The sequence below is a fragment of the Pongo pygmaeus genome, chromosome 4 (assembly GCF_028885625.2).
Source record: "Pongo pygmaeus isolate AG05252 chromosome 4, NHGRI_mPonPyg2-v2.0_pri, whole genome shotgun sequence".
Lineage (NCBI taxonomy): Eukaryota > Metazoa > Chordata > Mammalia > Primates > Hominidae > Pongo > Pongo pygmaeus.
In genome coordinates this window covers 70,062,413-70,078,236 of record NC_072377.2, presented here as the reverse complement: position 1 = coordinate 70,078,236, position 15,824 = coordinate 70,062,413, and the positions used below count along the sequence as shown (strand labels likewise).

At 35.6% G+C, this 15,824-nt stretch overlaps 1 protein-coding gene across 3 annotated transcripts in view; it reads left to right on the top strand.

Moving 5' to 3' along the window:
• Positions 1 to 15,824, top strand: part of SREK1IP1 (SREK1 interacting protein 1) — a 50,621-nt gene that overhangs the window by 19,255 nt on the left and 15,542 nt on the right. For all 3 annotated transcript variants that reach the window (XM_054487502.2, XM_054487503.2, XM_054487501.2), the window contains one exon: positions 8,330 to 8,473. In XM_054487502.2, coding sequence (XP_054343477.2) covers positions 8,330 to 8,473 — 144 coding nt within the window. The remainder of the gene's footprint in view (positions 1 to 8,329; positions 8,474 to 15,824) is intronic.

Sequence of the window (15,824 nt, the reverse complement as noted above, 5' to 3'; positions counted from 1 at the left end):
AAACAAAAAAACTAGCCAGGCGTGGTGGCGTGCACCTGTAGTTTCAGCTACTTGGGAGGCTAAGGTGGGAGGTTGGCTTGAGCCCAGGATGCAGAGGTTGTAGTGAGCTAAGATTGTGCCACTGCACTGCTGCCTGGGCAAGAGAGCCAGACCCTCTCTCAAAGAAAAAAAAAAAGACTTCAAGAAAGAATATATGACTACAGAAGAGGCCAGCATTTTTAGGGGAGGAACCAAAATGTTAGGGATTTGGAAGCTTGGTGGAATGAACTGGGTTTAGGAATTTAAAAGCTTATAAAATAGCTTGTGTGTTCTCAAATCTGAGGATTTTAGATAGAGCTAAAGCCTGGTTAAGTTAGTAGCTGTTAGCATAGTCTATATATTCTGTAAGCCCATAAGTAGACATTTGGGTACCCTATTTGTAAAACAAGAGGGGTTTTTTTGTGTGTGTATACGTTGACAGATTTTTATCTGCACAGTCAAAATGAAACATGAAACTGGAGGGTTTTTATTATTATTATTATTATGTGGCATAGCTACTCCTGGAGGGAGGAAAGGGGAGAATATACTTGTCCTTGTATTAGTGAAATAAATGGTCATAACCTGGTACCGTGTATTAAATACCTATTTGATGCTAGTCTCTGTACTAACTGCATGAAAGATATTATTTTATTCTTAAAATAACTCTGTGAAATAGGTTTCATGATCTCCAGTTTTATGAACATTCAAGACAAGTGGTTCTGGCACCAGATTACTTAGGTACAAACCTCTGCTGGCACTTACTAGCTATGTGACATTAGGCAAATTGCTTGATCACTGTGTTTCAGTTTCCTGTCTGTAAAGTGAGATCATTATAGTACCTAATCCCATAGAGTTGTGTAGATTAAATGAGTTCATGCAAGTGTTTGGATCAATGACTGGCTTCAGTAAATCCTCAATACTTGTTGTTATTTTTGTTATTGTTCCAAATCAGAAAACTGAGGCCCAGGGTTACTGTGTTAGTCAGTGGGAAAACTGAGATATGAACTCTGGTTATCTGTAAGATTTGATACTATGCCATGCTCCTTTTCATTTGCTTTTTTAAAAAATTGTGTTAAAATATATATAACACAAAATTTGCCATTATAACCATTTTTTAAATATACAGTTCAGTGGCAGTAAATACATTCACAATGTTGTAAAGCCATCGTTACTATTTATTGCAAAACTTTTTCATTGCCCCAAATCTGTAACCATTAACCAGTAACTCTCCACTCCCTCCTTTCCCCAGCCCTTATTATTAACCTGTCTATCTCTGTGAATTTGTCTATTCTAGATATTTCATATAAGTAGAATCATACATATTTGTCCTTTTGTGTCTGACTTATTTCCCTTAGCATAATGTTTTCATAGTTCATCCATGTTGTAGCATGTATTATAACATCATTCCTTTTAATGGCTGGATTGTTTCTCTATATGTGTATACCACATTTTGTTTATCCATTCCACTGTGGATAGACACTTGGTTGTTTCCACATTTTAGCTATTATGACAAGTGCTGCAGTGAATGTTGATGTACGAGTATCTGTTTGGTCCCTGTTTTCAATTCTTTGGGATATGTACATAGGAGCAGAATTACTATGTTGATTTTTTTGAAAAACTGCCAAACTGGTTTTTTTTTTTGAGATGGAGTCTCGCTCTGTTGCCCAGGCTGGAGTGCAGTGGTGCCATCTCGGCTCACTGCAACCTCTGCCTCCCAGATTCAAGCGATTCTCTTGCCTCAGCCTCCCAAGTAGCTGGGACTACAGGCGCGTGCCACCATGCCCAGCTACTTTTTTGTATTTTTAGTAGAGACGGGGTTTCACCGTGTTAGCCAGGATGGTCTCAATCTCCTGACCTCGTGATCCACCCGCCTCTACCTCCCAAAGTGCTGGGATTACGGCATGAGCCACCGCGCCCGGCCGAAAAACTGCCAAACTGGTTTTCGTAACAGCTATACCATTTTACATTCCCACTAGAAATGTACAAGGGCTCTAATTTCTCTACCTTTTTGCCAACACTTGTTATTTTCCTTTTTAAAAAATAGCCATTTATGATCATAAGAAATGTATATTTGGTCATTGTCCCTGGTTCTTGACACAGAGCTTCTAAAACTCTTGGAATTTCCTGAGTGATAGGGGTGATAGGAGCATCTTTTATTATTCATAGCATGCCCCTTTCAACCATGCCTGAGTTTATACTAATAAGGCGATTCTTGGGAGGCTCCTAGATAATTTCAGGATGGGGGCCAGTTGCCAGAGGAACAATCCATGTGATTAGAAAGTTGGAGCTTTCAGCCCCACTTCCAGACCTCTAGAAAGGGGAGAAGGATGAGGAGCTAGAGATTGAATTTAATCACCAGTGATCAGTGATTGAATCAATCATGCCTATCTAATGGGGCCCTCATAAAAACCCCTAAACTACTGGGTACAGAGAGCTGCTGGGTTTGTGAACACACAGAAGTGCCGCGATTGTGGCACACAGAGAGCACATGGAAACTCTATGCTCCTTCTTTGCCCTATGCATCTCCTCCATTTGGCTGTTCTGAGTTCCGTGCTATATAATAAACAGGTAATAGTAAGTAAACTGTTTTGCTGAGTTCTGTGAGCCTTTCTAGCAAATTTTCGAATTAGAGGATGGGGTTGTGGGAACCCCCTGACCTTATAAAGCTGGCTGGTCAGAAGTATGGGTGGCCTAGACTCGCTATAGGCATCGGAAATGGGAATAGTCTTGTGGGTCTGAGCCCTTAACTTGTGCTAACCCTGGGTAGTAACAGAATTGAACTGAATTGTTGAACACCCAGTTAGTGTCCAGAAAGTTGGAGAACTGGCTGTCGGTGTGGAAAAAACCCACACATTTGATGTCAGAAGTGTTGTGAGTAGAAACAATTCAGATCATCCTCATAGGTATGAAGTGGTATCATTGTGGTTTTGATTTGCATTTCTTTAATGACTAATGATGTTAAGTATCTTTTCATGTGCTTATTGACCATTTGTATTTCTTCTATAGACAAATGTCTGTTCAAGCCCTTTGCTCATTTTTTAACTGGGTTGTGTTTTTGTTGAGTTATAGTTGTTCTTTATGTATTCTGGATATTAAGCTCTACCAGATAGATGACCATTTTATCAATTCTGATGACCATTTTATCAATTTTTTTCTTTTGTTGCTTGTGCTTTTGGTGTTAGATCTAAGAATCCATTGCCAAATCCAAGGTAATGAACATTTACTCCTATGCTTTCTTCTGAGGGCTTTATGGTTTTATATTTTATTTTATTTGACCCATTTTTAGTTAATTTTTACATATGGTCTGAGGTGAGGGGTCCAACTACATTCTTTCCCATGTGGAAAAGTTGTCTCTGTACCATCTGTTGAAAAGACAATTCTTTCCACACTGGATGGACTTTCACTCTTGCTAAAACTCAGTTCGCTATGTATGTGTGGGTTTATTTCTGGACTTTCAATTCTATTCCATTGGTCTGTGTGTCTATTCTTATGCCAGTACCAACTGCTTTGATTGCTATAGATTTATGATAAATTTTAAAATCAAGAAGGGTGAGTCCTCCACCTTTTTTTTTTCTTCTACATTGTTTGCTACAAGAACATTTAGATTGCTAGCCATAAGAACTGTAATTTGCAACACAGTTATTACCTAGGCTTCACTAACTTATTCCCCAATAGAAAAAAAAAATCAGTAAGAAACTTTATTTGTAGTTTCGCAATTAATTTGTCTTATCACCTTAGGGTCACTTTGCTTGAAGCAAAGCTAAAATGGATGTGGGGCAGAGACTGCTACCAGTGTGGTCATTATTTAAGCATTTTATTTATTTTAAATATTCATTTCAATGAGAGGATGAGAGGTATTTGGGTACAAAGCTAGCTTAAGTACAGTAAAGATTGATCATCAGGAGTTTTTTTTTTGTTTTTTTTTTTTTGAGGCAGTTTTACTCTGCTGCCCAGGCTGGAGTGCAGTGGCACAATCTCAGCTCACTGCAACCTCCACCTCCCAGGTTCAAGTGATTCTTGTGCCTTAGCCTCCTGAGTAGTTGGAATTACAGGCATGCACCACCATGCCCAGTTAATTTTTGTATTTTTAGTAGAGACAGGATTTCAGCATGTTGACCAAGCTGGTCTTGAACTCCTGGACTCAAGTGATCCACCTGCCTCAGCCTGCCTAAGTGCTGGGATTACAGGCGTGAGCCACCATGCCCAGCCTGTATCATCAGGAGTTCTGATCAAAGAGGCAAGCCAAACCAACCTAGAAAGCCTTCCATTCTGCTGCAAACACGTAATAATGCAGGAGAAAAAAGTGTTATGTCAACAGCAACCACCACAACAACAAAAAACCCAGCTCAAAAGAATGAATGAAAGGGAAATCCCCAGGTGCTAGACAAGAAAACGAGCTCAAAGTTAGAGCAGGGAATCTTAGCTGAAAACAGTGGATCCACAGGCCTACTGGGTAGGCGTTTAAGAGCTGTGGAGTGACACTTTCAAGCCCTGGGGATGGCAGTATGGCAAGGGTGGAGCCCCTCACATAAAGTCAGACTCCTTAAAAAGGCTGTGAAGCAGGGATTAGAAAAAATTTCACTGAAAGAAGCAAGAATGCATATAGTGTGTTTGAGTTCCCATAAGATAATTAGAAGAAAACAGATAATCAAGAATTGGCAACCTCAGCCTATAACTTGTAAGTATATGTAAGTATGAGGAGTGAATTTACATGGCTTCCAGTGAAGCAGGAACTATTTTTCCCGTGCTAAGAAATTAATGTTAAAAATTGTGCTGATATTAAGTCAAATTTAAAAAATTAAGTCCAACTATGTGTTGTGATTAATAAAACTACACATAAAACTAAAAACTACACAGAAATTTTCAAAATAAAGGGACAAGGAAAAAACACATATTTGATTGAACATTGCTGATATTCCACTGTTTTACCTACAAAAATGGCAATTTCATATTACCCAACGAATAATAAACAAAAGAGCACTAGTGGAACTGTTAGCGGTGGTGGGTATCCTAGTTACCAGTGGTGAATCCGTACAAGTTTGCAGCAACCTCTATTCCTGCCATCTCAGAAGAAAGAATTCTACTGAGGGTCGTGAGACAGAAGAAGAGACTGAGGCAAGTTTCAGAGCAGGAGTAGACGTTTATTAAAAAGCTTTAAAGCAGGAACGAAAGAAAGGAAAATTTACTTGGAAGAGGCCCAGACAGGCACCTTGAGGTTAAGTGCCCCAATTAACATTGAACCTAGCATTTTACATGCTGGCTTACTTCCAGTGTCTTGCACCCCTTTCCCTTCATTCTTCTCTTATGCATGGTGCCCTACCTGTGCTTGGGAGGTGAGCATGCACAGTGTGTTTACTGGAGTTGTACACATGTTCACCTGAGGCTTTTTCTTCCCTTTTCTGGTGGAATGCCCCCAGAAGCTCATACTCCTTCATTTTTGCCTCTTAATGCATATGCTCGAGTCCACTTGCCCAGTTCCTGAGATCTTATTGGAAGCTGCTGATTATCAATTTCAGGTATTTTTATCTGTTCAGAAACTGCTTCTTCCTGGCACTGGCTGTGACCAATTATCATTTTAGAGAGACAGTGTGACAGCTGCTGGACCAGCACTTGATGGTTGCCTGATGTTCTTTTGTGAGTGGGGGAGCCCTCTCCTGCTCCACTCATGCCTGACTAGCTACCTACTATAACAGAACCATTATAATTTCAGACTCTTGAGGCAAAAGCACTACTGGTGATAAGTGGAAACTCAAGAACAATAAACTAAAAAGATAAAGTAATGATCTTCAAACATTTACTAATGTCTCAAAATATATAGCAAAATCTGTATTACAAGGAGAAATTGACAAGTCTACCCTAGAGAAAACCTGGTGTATGCCCACAGAGACATGTACAGCTGCTCATTTCAACATTATTTATAATAGCAATTATTGACAAATCAATACTTGTATAATTTTAAGTACTTCTATCAGAAGTTATTAGAGAAAAAAAATTAAGATGGAGAAGAGTTGAACAAGCAAACAGATATAGAACCCTTTTCAACAAATAGCAATATATGGTTGTGTTGTTTAACAACAGGGATACATTCTGAGAAGTGTGTCATTAGGCAATTTCATCTTTGTGTGGAAATTATAGAGTGTACTTTCACAAACTTGGATGTATAGTCTACTACACACGTAGGCTACATGGTATAGCCTATTGTTGCTAGGCTATGAACCTGTATAGCATGTTACTGTACTGAATAGTGTAGGCAGTTGTAACATAGTAGTAAGTATTTGTGTGTCTAAACATATCTAAACATTGACAAAGAACAGTATTATTATCTTATGGGACCTATGTTGTTTATGTGGTCCATCACTGACCTAAACACCATTATGCAGTATGTGACTGTGTTTTCAAAATACATAACAAATCTTTCCTAAATTTACTGCATCCTAGGCCACAAAAGAAGTCTCATCAATTACCAAAGAACTAATATCATACAGATCCCATTCTCTGATAGCAGTGTAGGAAATTTAGAGATTGACAATAAATACAAAGCCTGAAAACTCCATATGTTTGGAAGCTAAAAAGAGTGCTTCTGAATGATTCATTTGTTAGGAAATCACAGTGAGGAAAACTTGTTCCAATAATGTGGCAGACTAGACTAAGAAACAACTAAGAAACTTGTTTAAAATGTGCAATACATATTTTAGATACATTAATACACTAGAAAAAAATAAAGAATTAAAGAATATTCAAAGGCCAACAACCAAAGGAAAGGAGAAGTTCCGGGGATTGAGCCTTGAGGGTATTTGATGAACCCTAGGCTCTTGAACTTCTATTTTTCATGGGCTGGCAAGATGCGGAGGATAAAAATAAGGCCAAGGGCCCTGCCCAAGCCAAATTGAAACTCTATTTAGAGAGTCTCTGGTATAAACCTAGGACTCCCAAAGGACTTCACCTACAAAATAAGAGACAACTAGAAACAACCCCTAGCATAGATTTGTAGTGAATCATTAGTGGATCGTGAAATGAATTATTTGGTCACCATTAGCCTTGGTTGTTTTGAACATTGAATATAGAAATCTTTCAATTAACTTTTGTTTCCGTTTTTGTGTATTAGGGTGTATTTATCCATGAATGTGTGTATGAGTGCACTTGTTTGCATTATTTTTTACTGTTCTCAGTTGTTAAGAAAACTTGAAAGCTGCTACCCTAAAGAAAACCTAATACATGTACACAAAGAGACATGTACAACTGCCCATTTCAACACTGTTTATAATAGCAAACTACTGTAAGCAACCTACGTTTCTATCAATAGTACAGTAAATATAATTTTCATACAGTAGAACATTATCGATTAGATAAAATGAGCAAATTATACCTGTTATGTTAACATAGATAAATCACAAAATATTGGGTGGCAGGAAAAAATTGCAGTATAGGTATAATTGAGTTTATTTTTTTAAGAATACATATCACAATATGTTGTTTGGGAATGATAGAGACCAACTTCAGTGCAGTTGCTTCAGACGACAAAAAAAAAATGGAATGAGATTGAGAAAGTGTTCCAAAAGTTGATACAAGCTCTCCAGCTGTGTGTGTGTGCACAGGCATGCGAGTGAGCTTTTTCCTTAAACGAATTGAAAGTGAGCATGACAAAATGTTAACATATGGATGATAGGTATTTAGGTATTGGTTATATTATTTTCTGTACTTTTATAGTGTTTGTAATATTTGACTTTCCAAAACATATACATAAGTAGATAACTGTTGTAGTTTTCTTGTAGGGTAGAATCTTTAGGGAAATGATGTAAGAATTAAATGTTTAGGTATTCTTTAGTAAAGCACATTCAGTTATATTAATGCTTGTATATTATTATGCCGACTTTAATTAAATGAAAGGTATATAATTGTATGAGTACATTAGTCAAACTGAGAAAGAAAAGGTATGGGAAAGGAATACAATATAAAATCCCAAGTATGATGGTATTTTTTATTTACTTAGTTTAGTTAAAGATATTACTGTATTTTTAGAAAGGGAAGTAGAATAACTCAATACTTTGAAATCCGTAAGAAGTGGCCCCCCAAAATACTTATTGAATAAGGAGTTCTGATGAAGAAAGGAAAAAGTTCTTTCTGAGTATTGCATTCATGGAAAAGTATAGGGAAAATAACCAAACTACTACCAACTGAATGAAAGTTAAAGCTGTCTACATTATATTATTGAAATTGTACTTACTGGTTACCGTGAGGCAGCAAAACATGCAAAAATACATAACGTATCTATAGTTTTATCATTCACATTTTTTTTGTTTGTTTCACTTAGCTGGTCACCTGACTTTTGAATGCCGCAATTTTCTCCGAGTAGACCCTAAAAGGGACATAGTTTTGGATGTCAGCAGTACAAGTAGTGAAGATAGCGATGAAGAGAATGAAGAACTGAATAAATTGCAGGCATTACAGGAAAAAAGTAAGCAATTTTTTTTTCCATTCTTTAGAAATGTTTGTAAATGTTCTGTCATGTTATATCACGCTTTCCATTATACTTACTAAGATCTCTTTTATAGTTTATGTAAGAGCTACTGCATAGGAAATAGGTTTTAAATATTGCAAGTTATTTGCCTAAGATTGAACAGCTAAGCAATTACAGATCCAGGAGGCAAGTCTATTTCTGACACACAGCTTATGTTTTTTGTTGTTGTTTTTCCCCCATCACATTAGGATATGTGTCAAATGGCTGACAAAGTATGATTTAAGATTTGGTTTCTAGTCCTATTTGGCAATTTGTTTTAGCACATGACTTTCACCAAGTCACTTAACCATCCTGAGGCTCAGCTGCCTTGTGGGATAACACAAAATGTTGGATTGTCAAATGATGCTCATGCAGATCGGTGATCTTAGCCAGTATCAAGCTTCACTAATAATTTCAAGTATACAAGTGATCATGAGGCATAGGCAAAGCAGAGCGTTCTGGGCATGCCAATACAGCTCCCCAGGTATTTCCTTTCTACTTCATAACCCACTCTGATCAATATTAACATAAGTTTCTTTATTACTTATACCAAAGAAAGTTGATTTGGTCATGAAACATACTCATTTTATGCTTGGATAGTTACATTTTCCAGGGAGCTATGCCCCATAAATCCATAGATTCCAGGTTTATTAACCATAAGCAATCTCAGTTACATCCTACTAAAAGGATGTAAATGATAATTATATAAATAGGGATTCTATGGCTAACAGATATCATTTATTTTTTTTCCAGGAGATCTGTTGTTAGTGTGTTTCAGAGAGATTTCTCCAGGTCACTCTCTGTCTTCCCTGGGCACATCCTCCTCTCTCCCTAGAGAGAGAGAGGATAGCAAACCTGTTATTTAACCCTTTCTTTCCCATGTTGTGTGTAAAATAGCTCATCCTTGCAGTGGGGTTTTTAGGGAGTAAACGTGATGCCATAAATTAAACTACTTTGTAAACTACAAAATGCAATATGGTAAATATCACTCTGAAATAAAATATAACTTATGTGAATATAATCTTAGACAAGGAATGAGAGAGTTACAAATTTTAAATTCATTTTACTTTAGATTATCGATGAACATTAAACAATAAACTTTGTTTTTAATATCAAGCTTTCCATATTATGTCCAGTTAAGGTAAGTGAAGAAGTCAAATGTAAGGTGCTAGGACAAGCTGAAAAGGAAAAAGAGGGAGAGAATCCCAAAGAGGGCAAACAAGAGTCATATCATATATGAGTATATACAGCTTCAGGGTAAAGACAGTTGATTGAATACACACACTTTTGTTCTCTACTGAAATACTACTAAAATGACAGAAGTAGAAAAAAATTTAAAGACATAAACTCACAAGGGCAAAGAAAATGAGTTAGGAGGGAATAGCAGTAAAATTTTGGAAACTGAAAAGCAGATGAGTGATAACTGATTACACTCTTGAAAAAGCTAAATTCTTTAGCAGTGTGGAAAGCTTTGAAGTAACCCGACATATATTCTAAAATCCCGTAAAGACATGATAATTTGTATCCTGGGGTACCTCTGGCTGAATATAAGGCTAAAAACAGGAGGATTGGTTTGAAGTCTCCCCAAGTTAGACCCTCAGTTCCCTTCCCCTATGAAGTCAGATGACTTCCCTTCATCACCCCAGCAGACTACTGGAGGTTTATTTTCTAGACAGGGTAAGACATAGGTTCTTTAGACTGGGACACACTAACCATAGCTGAAAGCAGGGAGGAAGTTAAAGGCTGAGAACTTTCTTCACCTATTTGGTTCCCAGACATATATCACAATTAGTCTAGGAAATACTTCACTCAAATGAGTCCCAGAAAGAAAATTTCCAAAAACTGAAGGACTTTAGTTTACAGTTGAAAAGGTTTCACAAGTACCAAACACAGAGCTAAAAATAGACCCACACAAAGGCACACCATTATAAAACTTCATATCACAGGGAACAAGGAAAATATAATCCAGGCTTCCAGGATCAGGGATTAAACAAGTCATCAGTCAAAGATCAGGAGTCAGAATAGCTTTCCACTTCTCTAAAGCAGTCCTGAAAGCTAATAGATGTGGGGAATGCCTTCACATTTTGGAAGGGAAATTATATCCAAGTCAAAATAATATTCTCAACCAAATTATTAGCCAAGTGTGAAAATAGAATAAAGTTGTTTTCAGATATCTTCATTTTAGGTTGATTTTTATATATGGCATGAGGTGAGGGTACAGTTTTATTCTTTTGTATGTGGATATACACTTGACCCAAGACCATTTGCTGAAGACATCCTTTTCCCATTGTGTGTTCTTAACACCCCTCTTGGTCAGTTCATCATATATGCATGGGTTTATTCCTGGACTTCCTATTCTGTTCCATTGGTCTATGTGTCTGTCTTTATGTCAGTACAATACTATTTTAATTACTATAGCTGTGTAATATATTTTGAAATCAAGGAATGTGATGTCTACAGCTTTGTTCTTCTTCAGATTGCTTTGGCTGTATGGGGTCTTTTGTGGTTCCATATACATTTTTGGATTATGTTTTATATATCTGTCAAAAGAGCCATTGGGATTTTGGTAGGGATTCCATTGAATCCATAGATTGCTTTAGATAATGTAGGCATTTTAACAATATTCTTTCAATCCACGAGCACATATATTGTCAAATGCTCTTTCTGCATCTATTGAAATATTCATTTGATTTTTAGCCTTCCTTTCTTAATGTGGTGTTTCACATTTATTGATTTGCATATATTGAGCCATCCTTGTATCCCATGGATGAATCCCACTTGATCATAGTGTATGATCCTTTTAATGTGCTGCTGAGTTTGGTTTGCTAGAATTTTGCTGAAGATTGTTGCATATATGTTCATCAGGTGTATTGGTCTGTAATTTTATTTTCTTAAGTTACCTTTGTCTGGCTTTGGTATCAGGGTGATGCCAGCCTTGTAAAATAAGTTTGAAAGTGATCTCTTCTCTCCAGTTCTTTAGAAGTGCTTTAGAAGAATTGGCTTAATTGCTCTTTAAATGTTTGGTAGACTTCACCAGCAAAGCCATCTAGTCCTGGGCTTTTCTCTGTTGGGAGGATTACTGACCCAGTGTCTTTACTTGTTACTGGTCTGTTCCTATTTTCGATTTCTTCATGATTCACTCCTGATACATTTTATGTTTCAAGGAATGTATTCTTGTAAGTTATCCAATTTGTTGGCATATAAATGTTCCTTGTATTCTCTTATATAGTTATATATTTATATAACACCCCTTTATATTTCTATGACATCACTTATACTTTCTTTTTTCAGTTCTAATTTTGGTCGTATCTTTTTTTCTGAGTTAGTCTAGTTAAAGATATGTCAGTTTTATCTTTTTATTAAAAAACTCTTAGTTTCTTTGAGCTTTTCTGTTGTTTTTCTAGTCTCTATTTCATTTATTGTGTTTTTTTTTTTCTAGTTTCTTAAAGGTATAATGTTTGGTTGTGTTTTTTTGAGATCCTTCTTTTCTTTTTTTTTCTTTTCTTTTGACAGACAGTACGAACCACCTCACTTTGTCCTCTTCTTTCTTAATAAAATCATTTATCATATAAATTTCCCTTTTAGTACTGCTTTTGCTGAATCCCATAAATTGTGGTGTGTTGTAATTTCATCTATCTCAAGATTTTTTTAAATTTCTCTTTTGATTTCTTCTTTGACCCAATGGTTGGTCAGGTGTGTGTGGTTTAATTTCTACATGTATGTGAATTTTCCAGTTTTTCTTTCATTACTGATTTACATTTTCATACCATTGTGGTCAGAAAAGATATTCAATATAATTCCAGTCTTCTTAAATTTGTGAAGACTTATTTTGTCGCCTAACATGCTCTGTTCTGGAGAATGTTCTGTGTGGTTAAGAAGAATGTATTCTGCTGGTGTTGGACAGCATATTCTGTATATTTTGTTTTTATTGGAACCAATTTCTCTATAAAACCTAGTAAGTGAACTCCTTATCCATCATTGCTAAGTGGAAGAGGAAATTATTCCCATTGCTACTGTTTTATTTCCTTAGTTCTTTATAACTTTTTGGGGACATGTTTGCAGTAGTTAGTCTGAAATTATTATAACTCTAGAAAAAAAAAGAAGAGAGACAACTACTAAAAGGAAAGCTAAAGTGACAATTTTAATGTCAGACCAAGTAGATTTCAAAGCAAAGAATACCAGGAATAAAGAGGTTTTTTTTCCTAATGATAAAAGGGTCATTTGGTCAAGAGAATATAAAAATTCTAAGTGTTGGCCTGGCATGGTGACTCACACCTGTAATCCCAGCATTTTGGAAGGCCGAGGTAGGCGGATCACCTGAGGTCAGGAGTTCGAGACCAGCCTGGTCAACATGGCAAAACCCCATCTCTACTAAAAATACAAAAACGTAGCCGGGCATGGTGGCGCATGCCTGTAATACCAGCTACTCGGGAGGCTCAGGCAGGAGAATCACTTGAACCCGGGAGGCAGAGATTGCAGTGAGCCGAGATCACGCTACTGCATTCCAGTCTGAGCAACAGAGTGAAACTCCATCTCAAAAAAAAAAAAAATTCTAAGTGTTTATGCACCTACTAACAAATATCTGAAACAAATCCTGGTATAACCATAGATAAAAATTCTTATGGATACACAAATTTGCAATTATAGCCAGCGATCTCAACACCTTTCTCATTAACTAATGGCACAAGTAGACAGTAAATCTGTGAGGACATGGAAGACTTGAGTAACACTATCAACCAACTTGACCTATTTAACCTTTATGTAACACCTCACCCAACAACAGCAAAATACACATTTTTTTTTTTTTAAGTGTACCTATCAAGATAGACCTGATTCTGGGGCATAGCAGAAAGCTACTTAGAAAATTCCCAAATGTTTATAATTTAACGTAATTGTAAATAGTCTATTGGATCAACAAAAAAAGAGCAAAAGAAAATTAGAAGGTAATTTTAACTGAATGAAAATAAAAACGCATTTGTGGTATGCCTCCAAAGAAGTACTTAGAGACAAACTTACAATACTAATCTATGACTTCAACTTCCACCTTAACAAACTAGAAGAAAGAACAAATTAAACCCATAGTAAGCAGAAGAAAGGGAATAATAAAGATCAGAGGTGAATCAATGAAATGGAAAACAAAACTACAGAAAATCAATAAAACCAAAAACTGGTTATTTGAGAAGGTCCATAAACTGAAAAATCACTATCCAAACTAATGAGATTTTAAAAAGAGAAAAAGCATATATTACTGATATCAGAAATGAGAGAATTGATAACACTACAGATCATATGGATATAAAAGGGAGAAGATAATGTTTTAAAGAACTTTATGCCAATAAATTGGATAACTTAGATAAAATGGACAAATTACTTGAAAGATACAAACCAGCAGAAGTTTGAAGAAGAAATCTAAAATATGAAGAGTACCCTCGTATCTCTTAAGTTAAATGTTTAGTTTAAAAACTTTCAGCAAACTTCATGCCCAATGGCTTCTCTAATGAGAAAACATTTAAAGGAGAAATAATACAATTTGTACATAAAATCTTTTTAAAAATTGAAGGGAGGAGAGTATTTCTCAACTCAATTTATAAGACCAGCATTACCCTTATAACAAAACCAGATTAAGATATTACAAGAAAAGAAAGTTACTTATTAATACAGATGCAAAAATTCTTAATTTTTAGCAAATTGAATCCAGCAGTATATAAAAAGTATAATATGACTAAGTTGGTTTTATTTCAGGAATACATTTGTTTTACATTCAGAAGTCAGTGTAATTCATGATATTTAAGAGACTAAAAAAAAAACCTATATTATTGTCACAATATTTTAAGAAAAATTGTTCAGCAAGTCCATCATATACTTCTGATAAAAAATTCTGAGCCAATTAGAAAGAGAAGAGAACTTCATTAACTTCATACAAAATCTATAAAAAACCAAAATGTTACATCATACTTAATGATAAAAGACTGAAGGCCTTCCATAACATAAGAAACAAGGCAAATATGTCCACTCATACCACTTCTACTCAACATTCTGCTGGAGATTCTAGCCACTGCAATAAGGTATGAAAAATAAAGGCATCCAGATTTCAGGAAAGAGTTTAAAACTGTCTTTTTTTTGTAGATGAAATGATCATCTATGTAGAAGTATCTACAGAATCTTTCAAAAAAGCTTCTAGAACTAATAACTGAGTTTAGCAAAGTTGCAAGAGTCTACAAGATCAGTTAGCAGAAATCAATTTATTTCTGTACACTGGCAAGGAAGAATCAGAAGTTAAAATTTTACAGATATCTTTTACAGTAGCATAAAAAATGAAATACTAAGAATATAAATCTGACAAGGTATGCAAGACTGAAACATATTTTACAAAATATTGTTGAGGGACGTTAAAGAAATAAATAAAGATACGCTATATTCATTGAGTGGAAGTTTCAATTTTAAAAGAAATGTCCCTTCTCCCCAAGCAGATCTATAAAAAAAAAAGCAATCACAATCAAAATTCCAGCAGGCCATTTGAGAAACCGACAAGCCAAGCAAGACCTTATCTCTAAAAATAAAAATAAAAAAAAAATTGACAAGCCAATTCTAAAGTACTTGTGGAAATGTAAAGAACCTAGAAAAGCCAAAACACTTTCAAAAGGATTAGTAAAATTGAAAAACTAACACAACCTCTTTTCAAGATTTATTGTAAAGCCACAGGTAATCATGAAAGTGTAGTATCAATGTAAAGATAGATCAATGGAACAGAATAGACCCATACATATGTGATAATTGATTTTTTAATCGAAATTTTTATTTTGAGAATATTGTAGATTAACATGTAGCTGTAAGAAATCACATAGAGACCCCTTTTGTCCCTTACCTGGTTTCCCTCAGTGGTAACATCTTCGAAAAGTATAGTTTCAAAGCAGGATAATGTCTTTGATACAGTCTACACAGAACATTTCCATCACCACAACGACCATTCATACTGTCTTTTGATACCTACATCCACTTTTCTCTTGCCCTCACCACCTTCCTAAGCCCTGTAAATCAAAACTTTGCTCTCTATTTTTATAATATTGTCATTTCAATAATGTTTTGTAAATAGTCTTACAGTATGTAACCCTTCTGATGAGCTTTTTTCACTAATTATAATTCTCTACAGACTGACTAATTCGTTATTTTTTATTTCTGAATAGTAGTGTATATTATGGATATACTACAGTTTGTTTAAGTATTTATCCACTGGATTGTCAGTTTGGGGTTATTATTAATAAAACTGCTATAAACAGGATTTGGGTGAACTTAAGTCTTTATTTCTATG